Source organism: Lycorma delicatula, chromosome 1, assembly GCF_047948215.1.
Source record: "Lycorma delicatula isolate Av1 chromosome 1, ASM4794821v1, whole genome shotgun sequence".
Taxonomy (NCBI): domain Eukaryota; kingdom Metazoa; phylum Arthropoda; class Insecta; order Hemiptera; family Fulgoridae; genus Lycorma; species Lycorma delicatula.
In genome coordinates, this window is record NC_134455.1 from 99,865,262 (window position 1) to 99,888,586 (window position 23,325).

The window sequence follows — 23,325 nt, forward strand, 5'->3', positions numbered from 1 at the left end:
CAGAATTTCTCCACTATTTGGCTGGGGAACGGATTGCGGAGGGAATCTAGGGTGCTGTGTGGTCTTGTTCCTGCGTATTTTCTTTTTTTTACGATTTCTTGTTAGTGTTTTTTTATTTTGTTAGTGTTATATCAGTTTTGTTTTGTTATTAGTTTTATTTTCATGTTTTTGTTTTAGTGTTTTTCCACGCTTGTGTCGCATGTGAACTTGCTTTATTTTTCAGGTAGGTAGGTGATTCAGTTCCTCCTTCGACTGTGGTTTTCAGTCTTGCTTGAGACTAGAGATGTGTTTTGTTATTTTTAGTAATAGTCATAGTTACACCGATGGGAATGTTGCTTGTTGCATTTGTATCAGTGGTATCCTGGGCCGAGGCGACTGAGAGATATCACATACCAAGGTTTAAAAGATGACCAGGATGTCATCCTGATTTAAAAGGATGTCATCCTGACCAGGTTTAAAAGGGGGATCAGGATGTTATAGCAATTCTTAGAATTAATATCAAATGAAAGAGTTTTTCTAATCATGAAAACACAATGGTATAGTTTTGCTCTCTAAAGTACAATTATGTGATCATAAAAAAATACCATAATATAAAATGCAGTTGATACATTAAAATATACATATGATTGCATTTAAGTGAACAGAAGAACATATAAATAAATTATCTGTCGAATCCTGGACAATGATAATGAAGTTTTAGACCGGATGTTTTTATTTTTGTGTCGTGTTGATTTTTTACATAAAATTTAATATTGTTGCATATATGTTTTGTATTGGAAGAGTTTTTAATGACTTTGTTTTTCTTGTAATCTTTGTGGTTCTGTGTTAGCTTTTGATTCTGTTTTCCGAGAAGGGAACCTTTACACCCTTCTCTGACTTTATTAAAGTCTGTTTATGTTCATGTTAATTTTATGTAGTTTTTATTTTTTTTATGTTTCTTTTAAATAAATTTATCATATTTTTAAGATTCTGACTGTGACAGTAGTTGAAAATTTTTAGTGATATTAGTTTTAAGTTTTATTTCATTTCTAATGTTTTAGTTTTTAACCTAGTTTTAATTTGTATGTTTGTTATAGTTTTTTAGTCTTCCTATTATCTGAGAAGGGGCCTTTACAACCCTTTCAGACTTTGTTAAATTCTAGTTACTTTTTGTTAATTTTTAGATTTTAGCTGTAATATTAGTTGTAAGTTTTTTGTTTAATTTTTTTAGGCTAGTCTTAGTTTCTTTTACTTTTTTATAAAAAACCATTTTATTCCAGGCAATGATAACACATAGGCGATTTTCGCCCTCCAGTAAAAAAAAATAAATAAATTATAGCAATAATGGTTAGCTATTCGCAGCTCTGGTAACCCATGGTTGTGGACATATGACAGCAATGACAAAAGTGGCACTAGAAGGGTATAATAAATTTGTATAAAGTGGCAACTAACTGATACTAATATTTTAAAAAAATATGTTCTTAAGATTAATGCTTTTATTGCTCTTGGAATGAAAGTGCTGAGATATTTTCTTGAAGGAAATGAGTTAAAAAGTTATATCAGATTTGGTATTTTCATTCATTACACTGTTTCATCCACAGGCTTCAAACTTATTTGATGAATTGTTCTTCTTAAAAACAAAATTTTAAAACAAACAGAAAATAAAGTTGTTTTCTAGTGTTCTTTATGAATACAATTTTATTTTTTATATAATTACATTACTTTTATAAGTTGTAAAAAAGATTGTTATTATATTTTGTTAGTTTCATTATTTAATTATTATATTTATTTTTATTCATATTTTCACTGACAAAATATTCATATCATTGGTAAAATCAAAAATAGCATTTTTATTAAAATAAAATAACATCCTTACTCTTTTCTGCTTTAAACTTATATCATTTCATTTAGAACCTAGTAAGATAACAAACCCAAGTAACCATAATCTGCATTTATAACTCATTTATATTTATTAGTGTCATGACATTTTTCTCTTCTGACTATATTTTCACTTAAGATCATTGCAAATTTTACAGTGCAGCAAGTACGTCTTCTAGCTGCAACTTGAAAGGATGTGTATATGTATCTAGATTTTTTACACCCAAAATGTAAATAATATTGTTAAAAGTAGTGTCACAACATTCTCAGTTTTTTATTGTTAATATATATATATATATATATATGTAAGTAAATTATCTATTATATTATGATCTATATAAATGATCTATATATAAATAATCTAAATGATCTATTATATTATTTATTAATAGATAAGAAAATTTGTTGTAACTTTACTAGATTCTTTTCTGTCTATTTCATTTCAGTTTTATAAAGCAGTTAAAGAAAACAGAGAGTTTTTAGAAAGTGATTATCTCGGTACAGTCAAATCTGCTGCTGCTTTTGTTCGACTGCTAACAATTGCCAGAGAAGCAAAGAAAGAAGAAATTCACAAAGTTCTAAAAAGTTCAAAAAATAAACACATACTGTAAGTTTATGTATTGGTTTTCTTATTTTTTTTGTAATGTGAAACCTATAATTGTTAATATTTCAACCTTTTTGTTAGATGTACCCACAGCTGAGCTTTTAAAATTTAACTCTTGTAGGTAACATGAGATTATTTGAAGAATATTTGTATTCAGTGCATCTTAGAAGCTGTTGTTTAAAACAAATCCAAATGTAGCAATCATAAATTATTCACTACTGACATTTTAAATTACTCCCCTGCTAGTTACAAATGAGAAGAAAAATTCTAAAGGTGTTTAAACAGTAATATATCTTTTAACATCACTTACTTTACTAGAAGACTGGAGTAGAAAAGAAAGGCTTAAATCCTGTAGTATTCTATGATGTCATTACTCTCCCAAATATTCTGCTCTAGATACTTGTCACTATAGTGTCATGCAGGACGGGCCACCGAAATTAACTCTCACAACCACTTGGCTCCATTTACAACTTTGTGGCTAATTTTTCATAAATAAGTAAAATTTCCAGATGTGATTTATAGCGGTAACAGTAGTACAAATATTTATTTGCAAATTACTTTTTAAGTAGTGATAGTCATACACATGCCAAATGATATCTAATATAGTACAGCCGTGCTATAACATGGCTCAATATACCGTGGATACAGATATAACACAGATTATAACCTGTCCCCCAAAAAATATCTGAAAAAATAAAATAGGATCAAAAAATCCTAGTCATCCTACCACTGTATTCGATATTGGTGTAAAACTTACCATAAATCCTTTGAAATTGTCAACAATACGCTTCTAATGTAACATCTGCCAAATAGTCACGACCCATTTTAAAGCCTTGGAATTCCCAAAAACATGATTCACTAAAACTAAGCTACGATTGTAATACAGTAATAGGAGAAATTCTTATGTTATTCTGCATATGACTCATTTCCTGTAACAGCAATAAGACCATCAATGTGCTTCCTGTACAAGGCGCGGTATTCGATATCTGAATCTTATTACGTATTTTGATTTTTCCGAGCTGCTTTTTATGTGTTTATCAATATTGTTAAGTTTTATTACGTTGTTTAATTTATTAGATTTTGTAGTGAGTATTTGCCTAACATGTCGTCTAAAGGAAAAAATAGAAATTATTGAAAAGGTTAAGGCAGGTTGTTCGAAAGTCAGTTTATCCAGGGAATTTGGTGAGCCTGAAGGTGCTGTACGTGGTTGGGTGAAAGAAGATGAATTGCGTTCTTTTATTGATTGGGTAGATGAAACAGTCTGACTTGATCGCAAAAAGGTTAGACTCGGTGATCTTAATGTTGTAAATGAGTGTATGTACCTTTGGTTTTTGCAAAAACGGAGTGAAGGAGTGCCGCTATCAGGACCAATACTTCAAGCTCTGGCACTAAATTCTCATGAACAAATTAGCAATGGAAAAGAATTCAGTGCTTCTAGTGATTGGTTATCGTGATGGAAAATCCGTCATATCATGGCATAGGCCAAGTAAATATCGAAGGAGAATCTTGTTCAGCAGATGCGACCGCAGCCAAACATTTTTCATAAGCAATATTACAATCAGTTATAGAAGAGAATAACTTCAGTGACGAACAATTATGCAATTGTGATGAAACTGCTTTGTATTATTGGCAACAAAAACATAAGATGCGAAGCGGGCACCAAATAAGTCTTGTATGAAAAAGAACCAAGAAAGGGTAACTTTTCTTTTGTGTGCCAAATCAGGAGATCATAAATTGAAGCTGTTGCTCTTTGGCAATTATGTCAGTCCACGTTGCTTCAAATATGTTAATATGAATTTATTACCGGTTATTTTTAAAAACAGTAAAAAAACTTGGATGACGTGTAATATTTTTTAACATGGTTTAACGACGAATTTGTGCCCTGTGTTAAAAATTATTTACAACTTCAAAAATTGGAAGAAAAAGTATTATTGCTTGTTGACAATTGTCCTGTTCATCCACCTAGCTGAAATCTAAATATGGGGAAATAATTGCAATGTTTTTACCCAAGAACACCACATCTTTGATCCAACCATTAGACCAAGGAGTTATTCAGGCATTTAGGCATTTAAAACTCATTACCGACGAGAGCTACTGACTGCTACTGTTAACTCAGTGTTACAAGTAACAGAATTACTTAAAACTGTGTCATTAAAAACTGTTGAATGGAGCACTGGAACAGCGTGGAGTAACATAAATTCTATTACAATTAAAAATTGTTGGTCGATATTGTCACAGAGTAATACAGAAGACATTTAAACAGGAAATGTTCATATTTCTACTGACGAACACGCACTGGAATTGTCAAATTCAACTGGGCAAGAACTGTCTGTAAGTTATGTCAATGAGTGGGTTGAAGAAGACATCGAAACACCCGTTGCCTATTACATGACCGACGAAGAAATTGTAAACTCTGTTCTACAACCTAATGATAATTTGTCGAAGGAAGAAGAAGAAGGTGTTGCAGAGATTGGTGTTATAGGGAGGTCTACACCCTCAGTAAAAGACGTCCTGGAAAATATAAATAGTGTAATAACATGGATGGAGCAACAAAGTGATAGTGATGATTGTCATTTATTGCATTTACAAGGTGTAAAGGTATAAAGACATATATTATAAAGAAGAAACATACATCTGCAAAACAGAAAACAGTAACTTCTTATTTAAAGAAATAATTTACATTCAAAGGAAAAATATTGTATCTTCCACACATAACTTGTTTCTATATAAGTACACATTGTACTGTGTCGGCTTTTTCTATTAAACCATTATTGCTAGATTTTTGCCTATTTTTTTAATCAATTTCCTTTGTAATTTAAAATTTATTTCTCAAAATAACACGGCTAACCTATAACGCGGGTGTCACATTAAGTCCCCCAATAACCACGTAATAGCAGGGTTACAATGTATATTGTAAAACTTAATATCTAATGTAATGATTTTACTCTTGTGTTTAAATAGTTATATTTCAATACCTCCTTTTGACCATTCTAAAAATTATTTATTGGATATTCTATCACCAATGAAGACCATTAACAATCTGCTTAAATTGAAATATCAGCAACCAAGTTACTAAAAAATAATAAATAAGTAAATTTCCTAAACCAAGTTACTTTATTAAACTGACAGTGAAGGAAATATATATAGCATGTGATTTGTAATTTATCATATCAGACCTTATTATTCATCATGCCCAGGATTTTTTTAAGTGCTGTATATCAGCATGTCATTCCTTCATAAAATTTACAATTAACATTTAAAACAGTGAAGGTTCCATCCCAATTATTTTTGTTTCAATCAAAACGGTTAAATTAAAAGTCTGTCAAAGGCATAAAAATTTCAAAGATGATAAAAATCTTTCTTTTATAGGGTTGTAAAAGTGAACCTTTAAAACCTTAAAAACTGTTATGTCCACATAGACAAATCAGTTTTATTAATACAAATTATTTAATTTCATTAACTGGTTGATACACAATTAGTAAGGCTTAGCGATAACTTTCTTTTAATTCTGATTGTTTCCATGGAAGATCAGTTAGCTACAAAATTATTTTACAATGTTAATAATCTAATTAAATAAAAGTGTTTATAAACTTCTTTAATGACTGGTTATTATTGATTTTAATATTACTTTTTTCAGGCCTCAGCTTTGTGATCTGATTGCTTCTACCCAAACACTCAATGCACATAAAGTAGCAATGAAGTTTCTTCACTTTGATGCAGAAAATGATCTTGACATAAATGAGCGGTATTTGTGGGCACTTTCATTTGGCTCCCATCCAGTAAAAGATGTACTTACAGGTCTCTTTTGTTATCTACTATTAAGGTTTCATGATTTTCCTAAACTAATCTTAATGAAATAACCTATTTCTTACTTTAAAAAATGCATTGAAGTGTGTCCAAATAAGTAAGCATTTTCACACATACTATTACAATAAGCAATTACACACTTCTATTTATTCTTGAAGTTTTGAGATATAAACTCCAAATGAATATATGGCAGGTTTTCAACATTAAATTTAGGGTAGGATGTGTGTCTGGTAGTGTATTCAATGACACTGATGCATTGATATAAAGAATTAACAAACGTCTGGATTGTAAGCCCATGTCTAGGTGGCCAAGTCATTGCCCTCATGAAATATTACATTAATTCTGTCTGTGTGTTGGAATTATTGATGTTTAAATAGATGTTGTGCTTGTTATTTGATAACAAATGAAAGACACCAAGGACATTTTAAATTTTTAACAGAAGAGTAAAGTTGTTTGAATCACTGTAAAAGTGAGTTTGTAATAATAAAAGTCTAAAATTTTTTGGAAAAATATATTGTTTTGTGGGAAGTAAATGATATGAAAAGAACCCTCATATGAGGATGTACAGATGGATTTAATTTCAGAGGATAGAAATTAAGGGTACAATAGCAACCAAAATAAACTTATTGAAGTAATTCTGATTGACTATCAGAATTAAATTATGCAGGATGCTAATCCTTTTGGATGGATGATTGCATGCTTTTTAGTATTTGGTACTTAAGAGCCATAAAAGTAAATTACATATAAAGGTCTTATAAAAAAATGTATTGTTACTGAAGAAATAACTGACTTTAACTGCTAAAACAAGTTAAATTATTTTTTGCTGGGCACTAACCTTCACATCTTTCTCCCCATCTTCTGCAGACAAATGAAGTTGTTTTAATTCTAATAGCTTTTACTAGTTATGTATGACATATGTAGATCATAATTTTAATTTCATTAATTGTAGAATAATACGCTTCAATAATGTTAACAAAAGAATAATAATGTTAACAAAAGAAGAGTTGGCTTTTGTCCTTATGTTTTGAAAACTGGTTTATCTTTAAAAAAACTTTACATAGTGCTGCAATACTAAGTAATTTACGAATGTATCATTTGGTGTTTGACAACAATAATGGTAGTGATTTGTCTATAAGAAAATTATGTTGATATTGAGCCAATTTATAATGATAGCATATTTTATGATTAAATCATCAAGGGAGAAAATATTCCTTCCAAACTAAACAATGTAAGTTATAGTAGTATTGAAATTAGAATGAACAACACAGTGATTGTAATTCTTTAATTGTTATTGCTGAAAATGAAATCTGAAAATGTTGACGGCCACAGTAATACTTGATGTTAAAATTATTAAAAGTTAACTATTTGCTAGATTTAAGATGCATACTAATAAAGCATGGTGTATGGTTGCACCGTTTCAGTTTAATTATAATAAGAATCAATGTATTGTAATTTAATAATATGATTGGTGCCAGTACCAATCAGAACAATATTTTTTAGTTGTTAAGTAATGTGTTCATCCAACCAATCATAAATATTTATTTCAAATAAATGAATATTGAACCAAAATAACAATATTTATGAGTGATTATTCTCTTTTTAAAAAAAAGGTATCGCAGCTTGTATGGAATTATTTATAAAGATACTTTTTGCACAAGTCAGATATTGATATTTCACATGAAAAAATTTTTGATTATCATGAATTCTTGTTTTCAACATATTTTATGTAACAATACAATAATATATCTTCTTATTTATTTTCCAGATATAAATAATTTACTGAGTAAGCAGCTGCCACCAAAACTGTTAGAAACAGTTGTACTTACATTAGCAGCAGTTACAAATAAATATAGAAAACTTCCTAGCTCTAAAGATGATCAGGTAAAGTGTCAACCAAATTTTCCTTTTTGAAGTTATTCAGAAAGAATTCCTAGAAATTGTTTTTATGTAAATATTTAACAAACATTTTCATATACTACTCATACTTACAAAAGAAAGTAGGTTTCATACAATTCTCTATAATAATTCTAAAACTTCATAGTCACATTAGCTGCAAACCAAAAATGCATACTATATGCAAATGAAATTATTATCTAAAAATACTGACTTTGGGTAATTATTTTCATCAAAGTAATTCCACAATCATAAAAAACACTAAAAATCTCTAATCATGAGACAAGAGGAATTAATTCATTATTATATGATTTTATCCATTTAAATATGACATTGTGAACATAAGCATTTACACTACAGGCTGGTAATTGTGATGCTTTGTGTGTAAAAATATCACAAACTATAATATGCAGAAATAGACTATAACCTCCAACCAATCATAAATATTAAATAAATGAATATTGAACCAAAATGCTATTTTTACAAGTGATTTTTCTCTTTTTTTTAAAAAAAGCATGTATATGGAAATATTTATGAAGATACTTAACACTACAGGAACAAAACTTTTATACTACTCATACTTTACACTATTCATACTTCAAAAGAAAGTACTTTATAAAAAACGAAGTTGGTACCAATCCATGATGCATTTTGCTGTGGTCATCGAAAAAAGTCTGCATCACTTTCACTTTTCTTCTCATTTGATTTGCTCTTTTTTGACCTTAGAGACGGTAGTGACTTCCATCATGACAACTGAGCTTTGGTTTCTGGTCATACCCATTCAAGATTCATCTCTATTTTTCACTTGTATATAAAAGTAATTTCAAGGAGAAAACTGCAAATAATTTTGCCCTAGTTTTTTTGCAAGTAAGAATAAATACTATATTGCTAAGTAAGCTTACATATTTTATTTCTAGCTGACTTTCAGCCAAATGGGCTGTACTTGCCCCCAGTTTATAAAATGTTAAGCCATCAAAAATATCATGCAATAATAACATCGTTGCAGCTCTGTTTATGGTAAATTTTGTAGGAAATACATATAATTCATAAAAATTGTGTTTAAATGTTCAACATGAAATAAAATTTCATTTAGTAAAACAGATTCTGATACTAACTAAAGATTAAACCTTAAGAAATGATTGGTTGATGTATTAGTAAGTTTAAAAAACTAATTTAATTAAACTTTTAGTGCAGTTTAAGCAAACTAAACCAGTTTACACTGTATTATTCATCACCTAGTTCACTGTTTCAACATTATTTTGTTCTAACAGTATTTGATTATTATACATCCAAAAAAGAGTTACTTGTATGTATAAACCTTTTTAAACAGTGTAAGCACTATTTCAAAGCTTTTTGTTAGTTTTTGTACTTTTAATGTTTAAAAATTTAAGTAAACAAAATCTTGGCATTTCAGAGTCACATATTCATCTACAAAAATATATAAATAGCTTGTAGATAATTTTCAAATTATTTAAAAAAAACTTTTAAAAGCAATATTAAATTATAATTAATTGGTTCTAAAATTTGTAAAAGGAACATTACTTTTTTTAATATATTTATTTTGAATAGAATTCAGCATTTTCAGAATTGAATTTGAGCTTACATTTATATGATGCTGATCATAATATTGAAGAAAAATTAAAATAAAATGTTAATGTAAGGTTTCATTACTAGCCATTTTTAATAGTTGTTCAAAGGGAACTGGACATTTTTAATTATTTCAGAAATTCATAAAATTGTTTACTTAAAGTTATTTACCAATAATTTAAAGTTATACTCAAAATGTATCACTATAACCAGTGAAAATAAATAGCTTAACAAAAAAGGTTTCTAATCATAATCTCCTTTGCATATTATTCTTCTTGTGACTCCGTATACTTAACCCATAGGTGCTTTCATTTCTGAAAGAATTTTTCATAATCCTCTTTAGAATGGATACCAGCTGTGCTCATCATTATGTCCTACTGATTTTCAGCAGATCTTTATCTTGGGAAAGAAGTAGAAATCACAAAGAGCCATGTTTGATAGATAACTTGGCAACTTGAAGAATTCTATTCTTGAGCAAGAAATCCTGGATTAATTTGATGAATGAGCAGGTATTCTACCACATTGCAGCTGACATTTCTGTGATTACCACAGGTCTATTCTCTTGGACTGAATTGCAACATAATGATGCTGAACTTCCAAATAATACTGTTTGTTAACAGCTTGGACTTATGGTACCAATCCATGATGCATTTTTTTGTGATCATCGAAAAAAGCCTGCATCACTTTCACTTTTCTCCTCATTTGCTTTGCTTTTTTTTAGCCTTGGAGATGGTAGTGACTTCCATCATGACAACTGAGCTTTGGTTTCTGGTCATACCCATACTCCCACAAGATTCATCACTATTTTTCACATTCAAGGTGGATCACTGTTAGTGCACTCTACACTCCTTATGCAGTGTCAAAACAAATTTCTTTCTGTTCAAGAGAAAACAGCTTTGGCACAAATTTCATGGTGACTGTGGATGTCCAAGTCATTTATTAAAATTGTTCTAAATTTGTACCATCTCCAATCCAATGAAATTGGCAATTTTTCAGATGGATAGTCAATAATTTTTCAATATCAAACTGCCCGTGTTATTAATGGTATTTGGACTTCAGCTTATTTACAGCCTATCAGTATGCTGGTTACTCTCAACTGAAGTTCAGCCATTTTGAAAACTGTTATGACACCCTTTGAGTAATCCTTATAGCTTCATTCATGAAAGCCACTTAATTTTATAAATTCTTTCACTTTCGGTTCCACTAAACATTTGGCAAAGCTTGATGGAGTAATATTATTCAATGTACTTTCACAAAAATGATCAAAATAGAAATGTGAAAACCTATTACATTAAAATATACACCAGCTGAACAACAACAGAAGTGCTCTATGAGGTTATGAAAAACATGTATGTGCACTTGGTAGTAGTCCTGCATTCTGTCAAGTTTTATCACTTGCATTCAAATATGTTTTGAAAAAAAAATATGGTGAGGTACTTTTTGAATAGACCTAGTGTATCACAACAAAATTAATTTTTTTTCTTTAAAATAGCTTACTTAAACTGAATTTCAAATAACCTTTACTAAAGTAATATTGCTTACAAAAAGTTAATCTCTTAAGCTCCTCAGTCTTCTTATACAATAAAAACAAATTTTAGATTAAAAATAAAACTTATTTAATTTTAACTTGATTTAGTTTTATTATCAACAAAGACGCATGACCTCAACTACCACTACTAAAAATACATTGTTCGCTGAAGAAATTATAGTACAAAAAGAGTAAAACATTTATTTAATTAAAATTAATGATAATAAAGGGAGAAATAACTGGGAATACAATTCTCTGTTTCCTAACAAAACATTCAACATGTAACCTACACACCAGTTGTACTGCAGCCAAATGATTTTCAGTAGTCCATCTGTTAAATTACTGAATGGATTAAATCAAATTGGTAACCCAATAAATATTCATTTTTTAACAATTAAGAACATTAAACTAGAGTTTTAAATTGTGACTTTCAATTAAAATATGTTCTTAAAATGTTTATTTTAAACTGATTGATGTAATTACATAAGTATATGTACAATATGTACAATTGTACGTGTAGCACAATAAATGTACATATAGTACAGCATAGTAAATAGTAGTATATGTACATGTAGAGCAATAAATGACACATTTTGTTTAGTACTCATGACTATTCATTTCTATTTTGTATGTAATACATTTTATTACGAAAATAAAATGTATTATTACATTTTTATTTTTAGGAAATGTAACAAGATAATAAAATGTAATAAGGTGTAATAAGAATGTAAAAGATTATAAAATGTAATAAGAATAATAAGATTCAAGTTATTATCAGAAATTATCATGATGTTTCTTTCTGTACACTGCATAATACACCCAATAAACAGAAAAAAATTGATTTAAAAAAATATATTTATAATTTTCCACAAAATTTTGTATTATTTAATATAAATATAAAAATTATATAAATAATAATTATATAATAAATAAAAAAAATTAATAATTATTAGAATACAGTGTGGCCACACTTCCTATTATAATTGATTTACTAGGTTTTTTGAACTTTTGATTAATAATATAGTAGGAAAAAGAAATTTAAATTAAAATATTTTTTGTATCTTTGATACAGTCTCTCATGGAACAGAAAAATTTGCATTTACAGTTTGTATAAACTTATTACAGATTATACTTAACGGGGATTTATAATTATATTGCAAGTCTATTTTATGAATGATTTATTTCTTTTACAGATTATTGAAACTATTCAATCAAAATTGATTCAAAATTTGTCTGACTGTTATGAAACAGATGATGAATGCAAAGTACTGTACTTAAGGGCTTTACAGAACTTACAGCTTAAAGAAACAGTGCCAATACTAGTCAGTCATGCACTCAATGGTTCTAAAAAGTAGGTGTAAATAATATGTATTTTTATTTTTTATAGGTTGATATTTAAATATGATTTAAATACATCTACATATATGACTTAAATATATAACTTAAAGTATATAACTTAATTATGTATATCCTTAAGTATGTCTATTTCAACCATTAACACTGGGGAACAAAAGAAAAAAATTTTTTGTCTCAGGAAGAAAAATATGTGATACTGACAGTATTTTTTCTCCCGAAATCAAATATGATATTGGTTTTTTCCCAACACGCAAGGTTTCCGAGAGAAAGGCATTTATAATTTCAAACACTTTAATACTTTCTGCATTCTTAACTACACAATATTCAAACATTTGACTCACCTAGAAAGTAAGAAATGATGATTCTCTGCTATATTTCACCTGTGGAGAATCCCTCTTGATAGTCCAATATAATTGGCCAGTTTATTAGGATTCCATTTTCCTTGATACCTCTTTTTCATAGCTGAAATCTCCTGATAAAAGTGTTCCCCATGCTCATCGCTCACTGCACCAAGAATTTCTGGAAAGAAATCTAGGTGCAAGTGCAGGAAGTGTAGTTTAGGACATATTACAACCCAAATTTTTATAAGATTGTTGGCAGTTTCACAGCAATTTTCTGCCATTCAATTTTCCAAGAAACTCTGAGTAACATTTTTGAATGCTTGCCAAGTTACTTTCTCTAGTGGATTCAATAGTTCCTCAAATTTTTCATCATGCATTAGTGATCGTATTTGTGGACCCACAAATATTCCTTCTTTAATTCTTGCATCACTTATTTTAGGAAACTTCAGTTTTAAATACATGAAACCAGGAGTATTGTCCATGGCCTTGACAGAATTCTTCTTTATTTAGAAGAATATGTGTAGATACACATTTTTAGGATTACAGAATTGGTCATGTTTTACATTTTTCTGTTCAGGAATGAGTGATTCACGTTTAGGACATTCTTTTCTAATGAAATGGTCTCTTCTGCTCCTACTATCCCATTCACATGAAAAACAACAGTACTTTGTATAACCAAGCTGCAGACCAAAAATAATTGCTATTACTTTTAAATCACCACAAATATTCCATTCATACACTGCATTTGAAGCTTTTTCAATATAAATTTAAAGTTTTCATCTATTTCTTTCATACTAGCAGAGTGAGCCATAGGTACTGATGGGAATTTATTGCCATTATGCAGAAACACAGCTCTTAAACTAACTTTAGAGGAATCAATGAACAAGCACCATTCTGTTGGGTTATGTTCATTACAAAGTGTCTCCATAAGAGAAGAGAGACTCTTAAAACACTAGACCATTTTCTTCAGAAAAATAGTCTTTTAATTCAGAATGATGATTACAATAAGTGCATATCTTTGTATTCCTTTTAAGAAGATTCCATCCTTTTAGCTGGGAAGCAAGCATTTCAGACTGTTTTTTGGATAACTTTAAATCTCTTATGAGATCGTTAAAGATTTTCTTGAATCAGTAAATGAGGCTCAGATGAACTGCTTTGTTCAAAAGTTGTATCACAAGAATCTGTTTTTTATTCTTCCTTACTTTCATCAGACTCTCTTCATTTAATGTCACATGTTTTGGAGGCTTTGGTATGGACAATTCTTGGCAGTGTGGAACTGGTCTCATTGCAGATTGCAAATTACGGTTCTCTACTATATGTTTTGATTTTGACATAATCCCTTTAATGTTTGTTAAATAGAAATAACAGTCAGAAGAGTGATCTTTGTGTTCCTTCCAAATCATAGGGATACCAAATGGCATGTGCCGTGTGCCATTTTTAATGCAGTGAGAAGCCTAGAACTCAATAAACAACAGATATGTAGGCTCCAGCCCCATGTTTGGTCCCCAAACTTTACACCCAAGATAAAGTTCATAACACTTTTTTACTAATGGAGTTAGGTTTCACCTTTGGGACTTGAGCATCACTTCACCACATACATAACAAAAATTGTTAGGATGATTTAAACAAACTCTAGGCATTTTGTAACTAATGACTAATTAAAAGAAATAGAGTAATAGAGTTGTAAATATGTAATACACAATAATTCAGACACACAAAGCACTCACAATGACGTGTTTAATGGTTCACTACTATCTCTTAACTGGCATTGTTCTGATGAATGTGTGCTACAGTAGATCACATTTGTACATATCTATACATATCTGAACCTGCACAACAGTAGCAACACTACCGTTTGAGTTAGCTCATCTGGTTCCATCATATTTACAATGCTCCAGGAGCTCTTAGTTGACAATGGACAAATGGATAAAAAACATTTTAAAATATTTAAAAAAATTAAAATAACAAAAAAACTGTGGGTGATAGAGACAATCTGAATACTTATTTGAAAACAGAATAAAAAACTGCATTAAGTACACCAACTGGTACTCATGAGACAAAAGTCATGTTGACCAATGTAATTAATGTTTTATTAAACTTTTTTTTTTATAAATTTTCATGTGAAAATAAGACACATGACTAGTCAATGGAAGATGTAACTTGTTACTTTCCAGATGACTAGTCTGATTGAATGAAAGAAAACTTCACCATTTCTTCCTGGATTTAAATTAACATCAATTGCCATATTCTTTTTTTCTAAAATTTACAGATTTTATTAAATTCTAGTTCAACTCACTTTTGACTTTTACTAACTTTAACTTCTAACTTCTTGTATATGAAATTTCTCCTCGTTGAAAAGTTATTTTAATGCTTTTCCTACTTGTAAACACTGTAATACCCATTCTCATAGATTAAGAACCATCCAGATTTCATTCTATGTAAAAAATGTGTTTTAAACACATCTGATTTTGTTTGTAGCAATATGTACTGCTGATTTAGACTTCCTTCTTCTTTCTTTTTCCTGTTTAGCCTCTGGTAATTACCTTTCAGATAATACTGATTTAGGCTTCCCGAGAGTCAAAAATAAAATTATTTTTTACCTATAAGTGTCTATGTATAATTTTTTAAATTTCACTGACTATGTTTATACACAATAGAAGATTCTACACACTAATGATAATATTTTACTTTCATTTATAATAGAGGGTCATTTGACATACTAAAAACCAATGGCAAGTGCTGACTGGACAGAGGCAGCAACTGTAAATAGTATTCTTTTGAATTTTTCTTTTTTGCTGCTTGTAAATAAAAATTATTATAATTTTTTTTTATTACTTAAAAATATTACTAAACACTCACAGTAATACTAGATGCACACAAGCAAAATAGAATGCTAATGGAGTAAATGAACATAGAAGAACCAAATATAAAATTAAAATAGCATTTTGTTAAAATGTAACTTTACTGTGTTTTAATATTTATTGCAATTGTATGTTATCATTTGAATTTACAGACTTTAAGGATTATATTTGATAATTTACACAGTTGAAATTAATTTTGTCCAACAATCAGACTTCAGTTTTTTTTTTAGGAAAGATCACCAAGTATCTGTTGTATACACAAACATTAGAGCTTAAAGGACTAAATTATGTGCTTATAATACAACATTCTATCTTTGCAATCAAAAAATAAAAATCTTTATAGTTAATTAGTCATTATAGTTAGTTAGTTTTGTCATGGTTGCTCAGATTTAACATGTATTCAATTTGAAGTAGAGTTTTTTAAACATATAGCCTTATATACAAGTATTCCAGTGGTACAGATTACTTCTTCCATCGACTGTAGTTAAAGCCAGAAAAATTGGAATCATTTTTTTCAATGTATCCATAACTGTTTTAATGTACACATTTCAGTCATTGCATTTATTAATAAATGATTAGTTATATATCATATATTTCTGTTGTACAAGAAAAATAAGATTTATATGATAACCTGAAAATTTTATTCATTCTTTTTAATTTTTTTTAATTTAGAGTGAGCGTCCGAGCTATGAAGACACTTAAATCACTGCCATCATCTGCTTGGAATGATGATGTTTTAAAAGCAGCTGAGGATATTTATTTTCAAATTGGACGTAAGTTTGATAGTAGTGCTCGAACACTAGCATTAGATATATTACTTGAAAGGAATCCTAGTAATGATAAATTAAAAATTCTTATATCATCATTACCTGGAAATGACTCAGCTTATGAAGTTAAACAATACTTAATGCAGCGAATCAATCAGATAGCATACAGGTAATTATAATAAACTTATTCTGTTTTCTAAAAACCTTTTAAAAGTTTGAATTTTAGTTTTCATCTTATACTACACTTAAATAATGCAAAGTATTTTGTTTAAACTGAGCACAGAACATTTAAAAACAGTTTTATAATTTTCACTTTAAATTAAAATATATTTTGTATTAATGTAGTAGGCAATCTAGTGATGTAGTTAGTTAGTTTTTAGATGGTGTCACTGAAAAGCTATATTGAAATAAGAAAATAAATAAATAAAATTATAAATATAATCTAACCAAACTTAACCTACACTTGCTAACCTTCGCTAGCTAGTCACGGTTAGCGAGTAAAGTGAGCATAGGTTGTTTGGTTAGATTACATTTACAATTTTATTTATTTATTTTCTTATTTCAATATAGCGTTTCAGTGATGCCATCTAAAACTAAATAACTTCAGCAGTAGATCTCCTACTACATTAATACCGTATACGTTGATCAGTTGAAAAATAGTTTTATAATTGTATACATAAAACCTTTATGTCTCTTTGGTGATTTTTTTTTTGGAAAATTGCATTTCTCTAACAATTTTTTCCATTTTATATTTATTTGTGTATAGATCAGTGCAATTCAATTGTCTCTGCACAATCTGATTTACCAGTGCTGCTCTAACTGAATATCAGTACTGGAATACCTGAAAGCTAGTTCAAACATAAATATGTAATGACATAATTGTATTTACATAATTACATGTATGTTATTAATTACTCTTCTTGCTGATTGTGTTCCATTAACACATTGAAGTAGATCACTTTTCTAATTTACACACCAGTAATCGGTACTGCTTTTCTCTTAAGATTTATTGAAAATAGAGCATTTAAAAAATATGTATTAAAATTTTAAGATTATAAATATTACATTCACAACATTACCAGGATTTATAGAAGGTTGCCTTTCATACTACAAACAGTTTCTTACCATGTTAGTGTCAGCAATGTCACATAATGACCAGTACTAATCTAACCACAAAGCCAAAAATGTATTTAACCAGCGTACTAATAGCAGTGTTTTACTGGCAATCATATAGACTTTCTTTAAAGAAAAAGTATATATTTGTAGTCATGAATGTTGACAGCTGGTTATTTAAATTAGTTCAGTAATAAGTTATTCATTATGACTTGCAGTCATCCACATTTTTGGAATGTCACTTAAGGCTCTATTATGTAAATACATGAGAAACTTGAATAATTTAATCTTCAGTTAAAGAAGATTAATTTAATATTAGTAGTTCCTACTATAAGAGTTTTGATTTAGTTTTTAATATTTAACATTTATTTTCTTAGCTAAAATAATATCAAATGTCTCAGTGCCTGGAAAATTTAGCATATTTGCATTTTACAATAATAACTTTATAAAAATAAGAAATTTTTAATTTACCACTTAGTTTCTAAAAATTCTGAAACTTTAAACCCACCTTATAAAAACTTATTTACCAATACAATTGATAACAGTCTGGTAAATGGAATCATAATTGTCTTCTATTTATTCTGATTACTTTCTCCCAAATTAGAATACATCTTAAAGTCTGAATCTCTCAATAATCTTCACCTCCCAAAAAAAAACAAAAAACAACTAGATCCTGATGCTGCACCATTACTAAATTTTAGGCAAAAAAGAAATTAAAATATAATGTTTCAATGTTCATTCAATCTATTCTACTACTTTTATGAGATTATACATGAGAAAAGGATTTTAAAACAGTCATTGAAAAGCTAATAGGAGAAAATTTCTAATCCCACATCACACTTGAATGAGAAAATATGATGAGCAGGTATTGGAGTTTTACAAAATCTTAAATTGAAACTATTTAATCTGAAAAATATAAAGTAAAAAATTCAAGTTTTTTTGCATTTATTTTTAAATTTTAAATATTACGTATTTTGAAACTAATTAAAATAAGCCCCCTAACTATATAATTAGGCTCCTTCTTGTTTTATAATCCATGGTTGTAATAAACTGACAAAATATAAATTTAAATCATGATTTCAGGAAAATATAATTGTATAGTTATGTAAATAAAAAAGAATAAAACAAGTTTTTATTAATATAGTCAGGATTTATTTTTATGGAAGGTTAGATATAAAATATATTAATTATAATTGTAAACAAAAATTGATAATTTCATATAGACTTAATTTTAAAGTTAAAAGATAAAAATTATGAAACTGTTGGAAAAGTATGCACTACTGAAGTGACAAAATTAACTCTTTTATTGCTCATTTATTTTCAGCTCTATCCAATACTGCTACCATTATTGCCCAAACAGATAGTTTTACTTTACTAATTACTTTTTTTAAATTTATTTTAGTAAAAACAATATGAATGCATTCATTTGTTTATTTTACCTAATTATTAAAAGATAAATTTTCTCAAAAATTATATTTACATTGGCTATGAAATGTGTAGACGATTAAAAATATTTGTATTTTTTCAATTTTTTATTTGTTATATTACATTCAATCACAAAATTAAACAATATTTTAAAATAAGAAGCTAATTAATAAAAATGAAAAGATTATTGAAAAACCTTTCATGCACACAAAAACAAATAAAGCCTATAAAAATCACTACTATTTCCTACATTATGTAAGAACTAATTGAGATGATTTAAAATATTTATTTCCCACATTTAAAGTAAAACTCAATTTTTTTACACTAAACACGAAAAAGAGATTTTATGCATACTATAAATGTAAATATAAACATTTGACTTCAACAGTTGAACAGTCAGACAATGCAATACTTCATAAATCACCACAAGATGGACAGGACATTTCAGACTTGGTAGGTTAATTTAAAAAAAAAAAACTACAATCAAATAAAGCATTGAAAAAAGGAAAAATTAGCGTCTGGGGACTAAACTTGAGTTAAATGTTGAAAGAAGACTCAATTAAATTTAAGTCAAACTAGAGGAAGAGTTAAACATTTTTATTTTAAGCATTTTTTAAAATCATTTTAGATTATTATTTAAGTTAACATTTCTGAAATACTTCCAAAAAACTGGGTCTTTGTCCCTATCCATGCCTGTGTAGATTTGATTTTTATTTTTTCATTAAATTCTTTTTTTTTAAAAAGGTACTAATAATATAACCACAAGCATAATCTGTCATGAAGCATATTATATCAGTGTACTAAGAAAGCTAAAAATCGGTTTCCCCTAATCTTAATAAAAAAAAAAATCAATAAATATAAAAAGTTAAAAATGTTTTTATTATTACATATTTAATAAACATTGAAGGAAATATTCAAAGATCTATCTTTCCTTATGTATTCATGGTACCATTTAACTTCTGAATTGGGCCTTTTTTTCTACCCAGTTTAAAAAAATCAACTGATTTTTGAACTGACAGTTTGAGATGGTCTCATATCATTTGTATTTGGCACCATTCAAAAAAAGGTTGATTTTTTTCTTACTTGAGATAGTCTTTAACTTGGAGATCACAGTGAGGATGTGAGGATGAACTTGAACCTGACTGCAGTGTTCAATTGGATTCAGCTTCAGAATCAATTAAACCCAACACCAAATGATTTAAAAGCTAACGTATACTACATCATAGTATATACATCATTCAATCAGCCCATTTCAGAACTCTTTACTAGTAACTCCATATCAAGTTGTTGGTTTTCTTAAAATAGTTTTGAAATTAAATAGTAACACTTTACAAATAAATTGTTTGAAAGATTACTTTTTATTTCAGGAATAAGGAGTTTGAGGAAACTGTTAAATCAATTATAGGATCTCTTAAATTAAACAATTATAATATTTTAGCATTAAAAGGATTATCAACTGCATTTACCAGATCATTTATGAACAATCCTAGTGTTAATGGAAGTTTATCAACTGTGCAAGAAATATCAAGTGGAATTGTAAAACAAGGCAATGTTGACATCTTACTAGAGCAGCATGGCAGCGAAAAAAGTATTTTTACTGTAAGATTCCATATTTTATTAATTGCTTTATTTAATTAAGTTGTTTTCCATAAAATAAAAATATTAATAATTTTTACAAATTATTTTAAAAAAGTTTAGCCCCCTTTTCATACAAGGCTTAGTCACAAAGGAACTTGAAAAAAAACACCTAAATGCTTCACCTTTAGGATGATTTAAGGGAATGACATATGTAAACTTACACTTTACATTTCATAATGGCTTTACATGACATTATTTTCAGTAATCATGACAATTTTCTGAACATAAAATGTGAATATATGGAAGAATACATGAAAATCAACTTTTTCTAAATTGGGAAAATTTACACGTGTCTTTAAAAATTGTACGATAAGGGTTTTGGGAAGAATTTATGAGATCTGGCACAATGTCATGAATGATTTAATCATTTTATTAAAGGCAAGTAATATTTCAGTTTAATGAAAGAAATCGGATGATTGTCAGTGTCATCTGATGGAGCATTAATTGCCTACACTGTATGATGAGCCAGTGTTGTTGAGATAATGTGATACTAAGGAAATAAGGAAAAAGCAGCTGAAGGTATATAGACCTGCAGTTTATGAATACTCCAGCATGACAATACATTACTTATCAATGATTTTTTCTTAGCCTGTACTTTTCTGCTTTAGCTTTTGCAGTCTTTCTGTCTAAAACTAAATGGGCTTTTGTTGTCTAAAAAAAAAAAACAAAAACAACCTCTCTCAAAGTCATCAGCATTCAAGGACATCATTTTCAAACTATAGAGAGAATTAAATAAAATTCACTCTGAAATCTGGAAGTGATTCTATAGTAAAAACCTGATGGAAACATTATATTAACAGCGCAGAGAATACTTTAAAAGAAATAAATCAGATTAACATATATGTTAAAAGATTCTCTGAATCAAGTCTATTTCTTTATATGTAGTCCTCATGTATAATGTGATTTTGCCCTAATATGATCATCATGGTTTGTTTCAGGATAGGAATGAATTTAAAAGAATAATCAAATTTATGAATCAATTATGTATATAAAAAATATTTCAATAATATATTTTTTGACTAAACATTTTCTACATCTAAGTGGTTCTGAAAAAATTGTTTTGCTAACCCAGGCTGTCAGATGTGGGAGCCTTTTACCATGGTGGTTGGGTGCATGGAAATGGGCAATCTACTCTCTATTGATCATCAACAATATCAACTTCTTCTTTCTCTTCATATACTGTCACTGTCTCCAATTATAGTGCTTTGGTTTGGTCATACTCTTTACAGCTGCTGGACTACGCTGATGGGAAACTCCTAAATGGCTGCTAATACATAAAACTGCATATACATTTGATCAATAATCTTTTTCACTGGTTACTATAGTAGCTCAGTCTGCCATACATCATTGGTCCTCCGGTTAGCTTCCTGCCAAATGGTAGCTTAATATTTTCATGATATTGGCAGCCATGACAAATGTCTTTGATTATAATTATTCACGACAGAAGATTATAACATTTTAGTTTAGAAGTGTTTCTATAGATGAAAGCTAATGGTAATGTTAACTAATATACTCTCTTATTTCTCTGAAATGTAATTTTCACCACCACCAATTTTTCTTTCATACACATGCGCACATGTAAATGACCACAGATTTGAATATTACTTAATTCCTTATATGTATGAATTACTAGTCTATAATATTGACATTTTGAAAATAAGTAACAACAGTCTTAGATAATGTATGCAGAAAAATGTTAAGTATACAAATAGAGATACATTTAAACTTATGAACCACCATGTAGTTTAACTAGGACAAACTTTCTTCAAAGTAATATCTGAAGTTTTAAGTAACATGAAAGCACTTTCAATCATTTAATGTGAAGTTGTATGAAATGCAGTCACATTTTATGAATTACATTTATAGAATAATGGTTGTTTAAGAATATGAATGATTTAATTATTTTAAATATTTAATAATTTTTCTTGATCGTGTTTTTCTAATAACTTTTTTGTTATTTTTTTAAGCTGGGACTCTTTGCAGGAGGTCTCAGTTCATTTATGTCATCAGATGAGGAAATACCTCCTGAAGATGCTGATGAAGTTGCTACAGCTGGTATGGAATTAAATGTTCTTGGTGTCCAGATTAGACCATTTGTATTTTTTTCTGGTCAAGGAGAACTTATGAGCCATGTATGGTCAGGAACTGGATCTGAGAGGACTCCAGCTTTCCAGGTTAGATGTTAACAAGAATTTTATAGAATCTCCTTTCTAGATAATTTCAGATACTCTTGGAAATCTTAATACAAAACCTTCATCCTTTGAATTGTGTATTTTTTTTTTGTCTTCAGTCATTTGACTGGTTTGATGCAGCTCTCCAAGATTCCCTATCTAGTGCTAGTCGTTTCATTTCAGTATACCCTCTACATCCCTAACAATTTGTTTTACATATTCCAAACGTGGCCTGCCTACACAATTTTTCCCTTCTACCTGTCCTTCCAATATTAAAGCGACTATTCCAGGATGCCTTAGTATGTGGTCTAAAAGTCTGTCTCTTCTTTTAGCTATATTTTTCCAAATGCTTCTTTCTTCATCTATTTGCCGCAATA

At 28.7% G+C, this 23,325-nt stretch overlaps 1 protein-coding gene across 2 annotated transcripts in view; it reads left to right on the top strand.

Moving 5' to 3' along the window:
* Mtp (microsomal triacylglycerol transfer protein) overlaps positions 1–23,325 on the top strand; it is a 132,003-nt gene that overhangs the window by 96,532 nt on the left and 12,146 nt on the right. For both annotated transcript variants that reach the window (XM_075358115.1, XM_075358121.1), the window contains 7 exons: positions 2,304–2,464; positions 6,099–6,259; positions 8,034–8,149; positions 12,470–12,627; positions 16,507–16,770; positions 20,507–20,738; positions 22,745–22,951. In XM_075358115.1, coding sequence (XP_075214230.1) covers positions 2,304–2,464; positions 6,099–6,259; positions 8,034–8,149; positions 12,470–12,627; positions 16,507–16,770; positions 20,507–20,738; positions 22,745–22,951 — 1,299 coding nt within the window. The remainder of the gene's footprint in view (positions 1–2,303; positions 2,465–6,098; positions 6,260–8,033; positions 8,150–12,469; positions 12,628–16,506; positions 16,771–20,506; positions 20,739–22,744; positions 22,952–23,325) is intronic.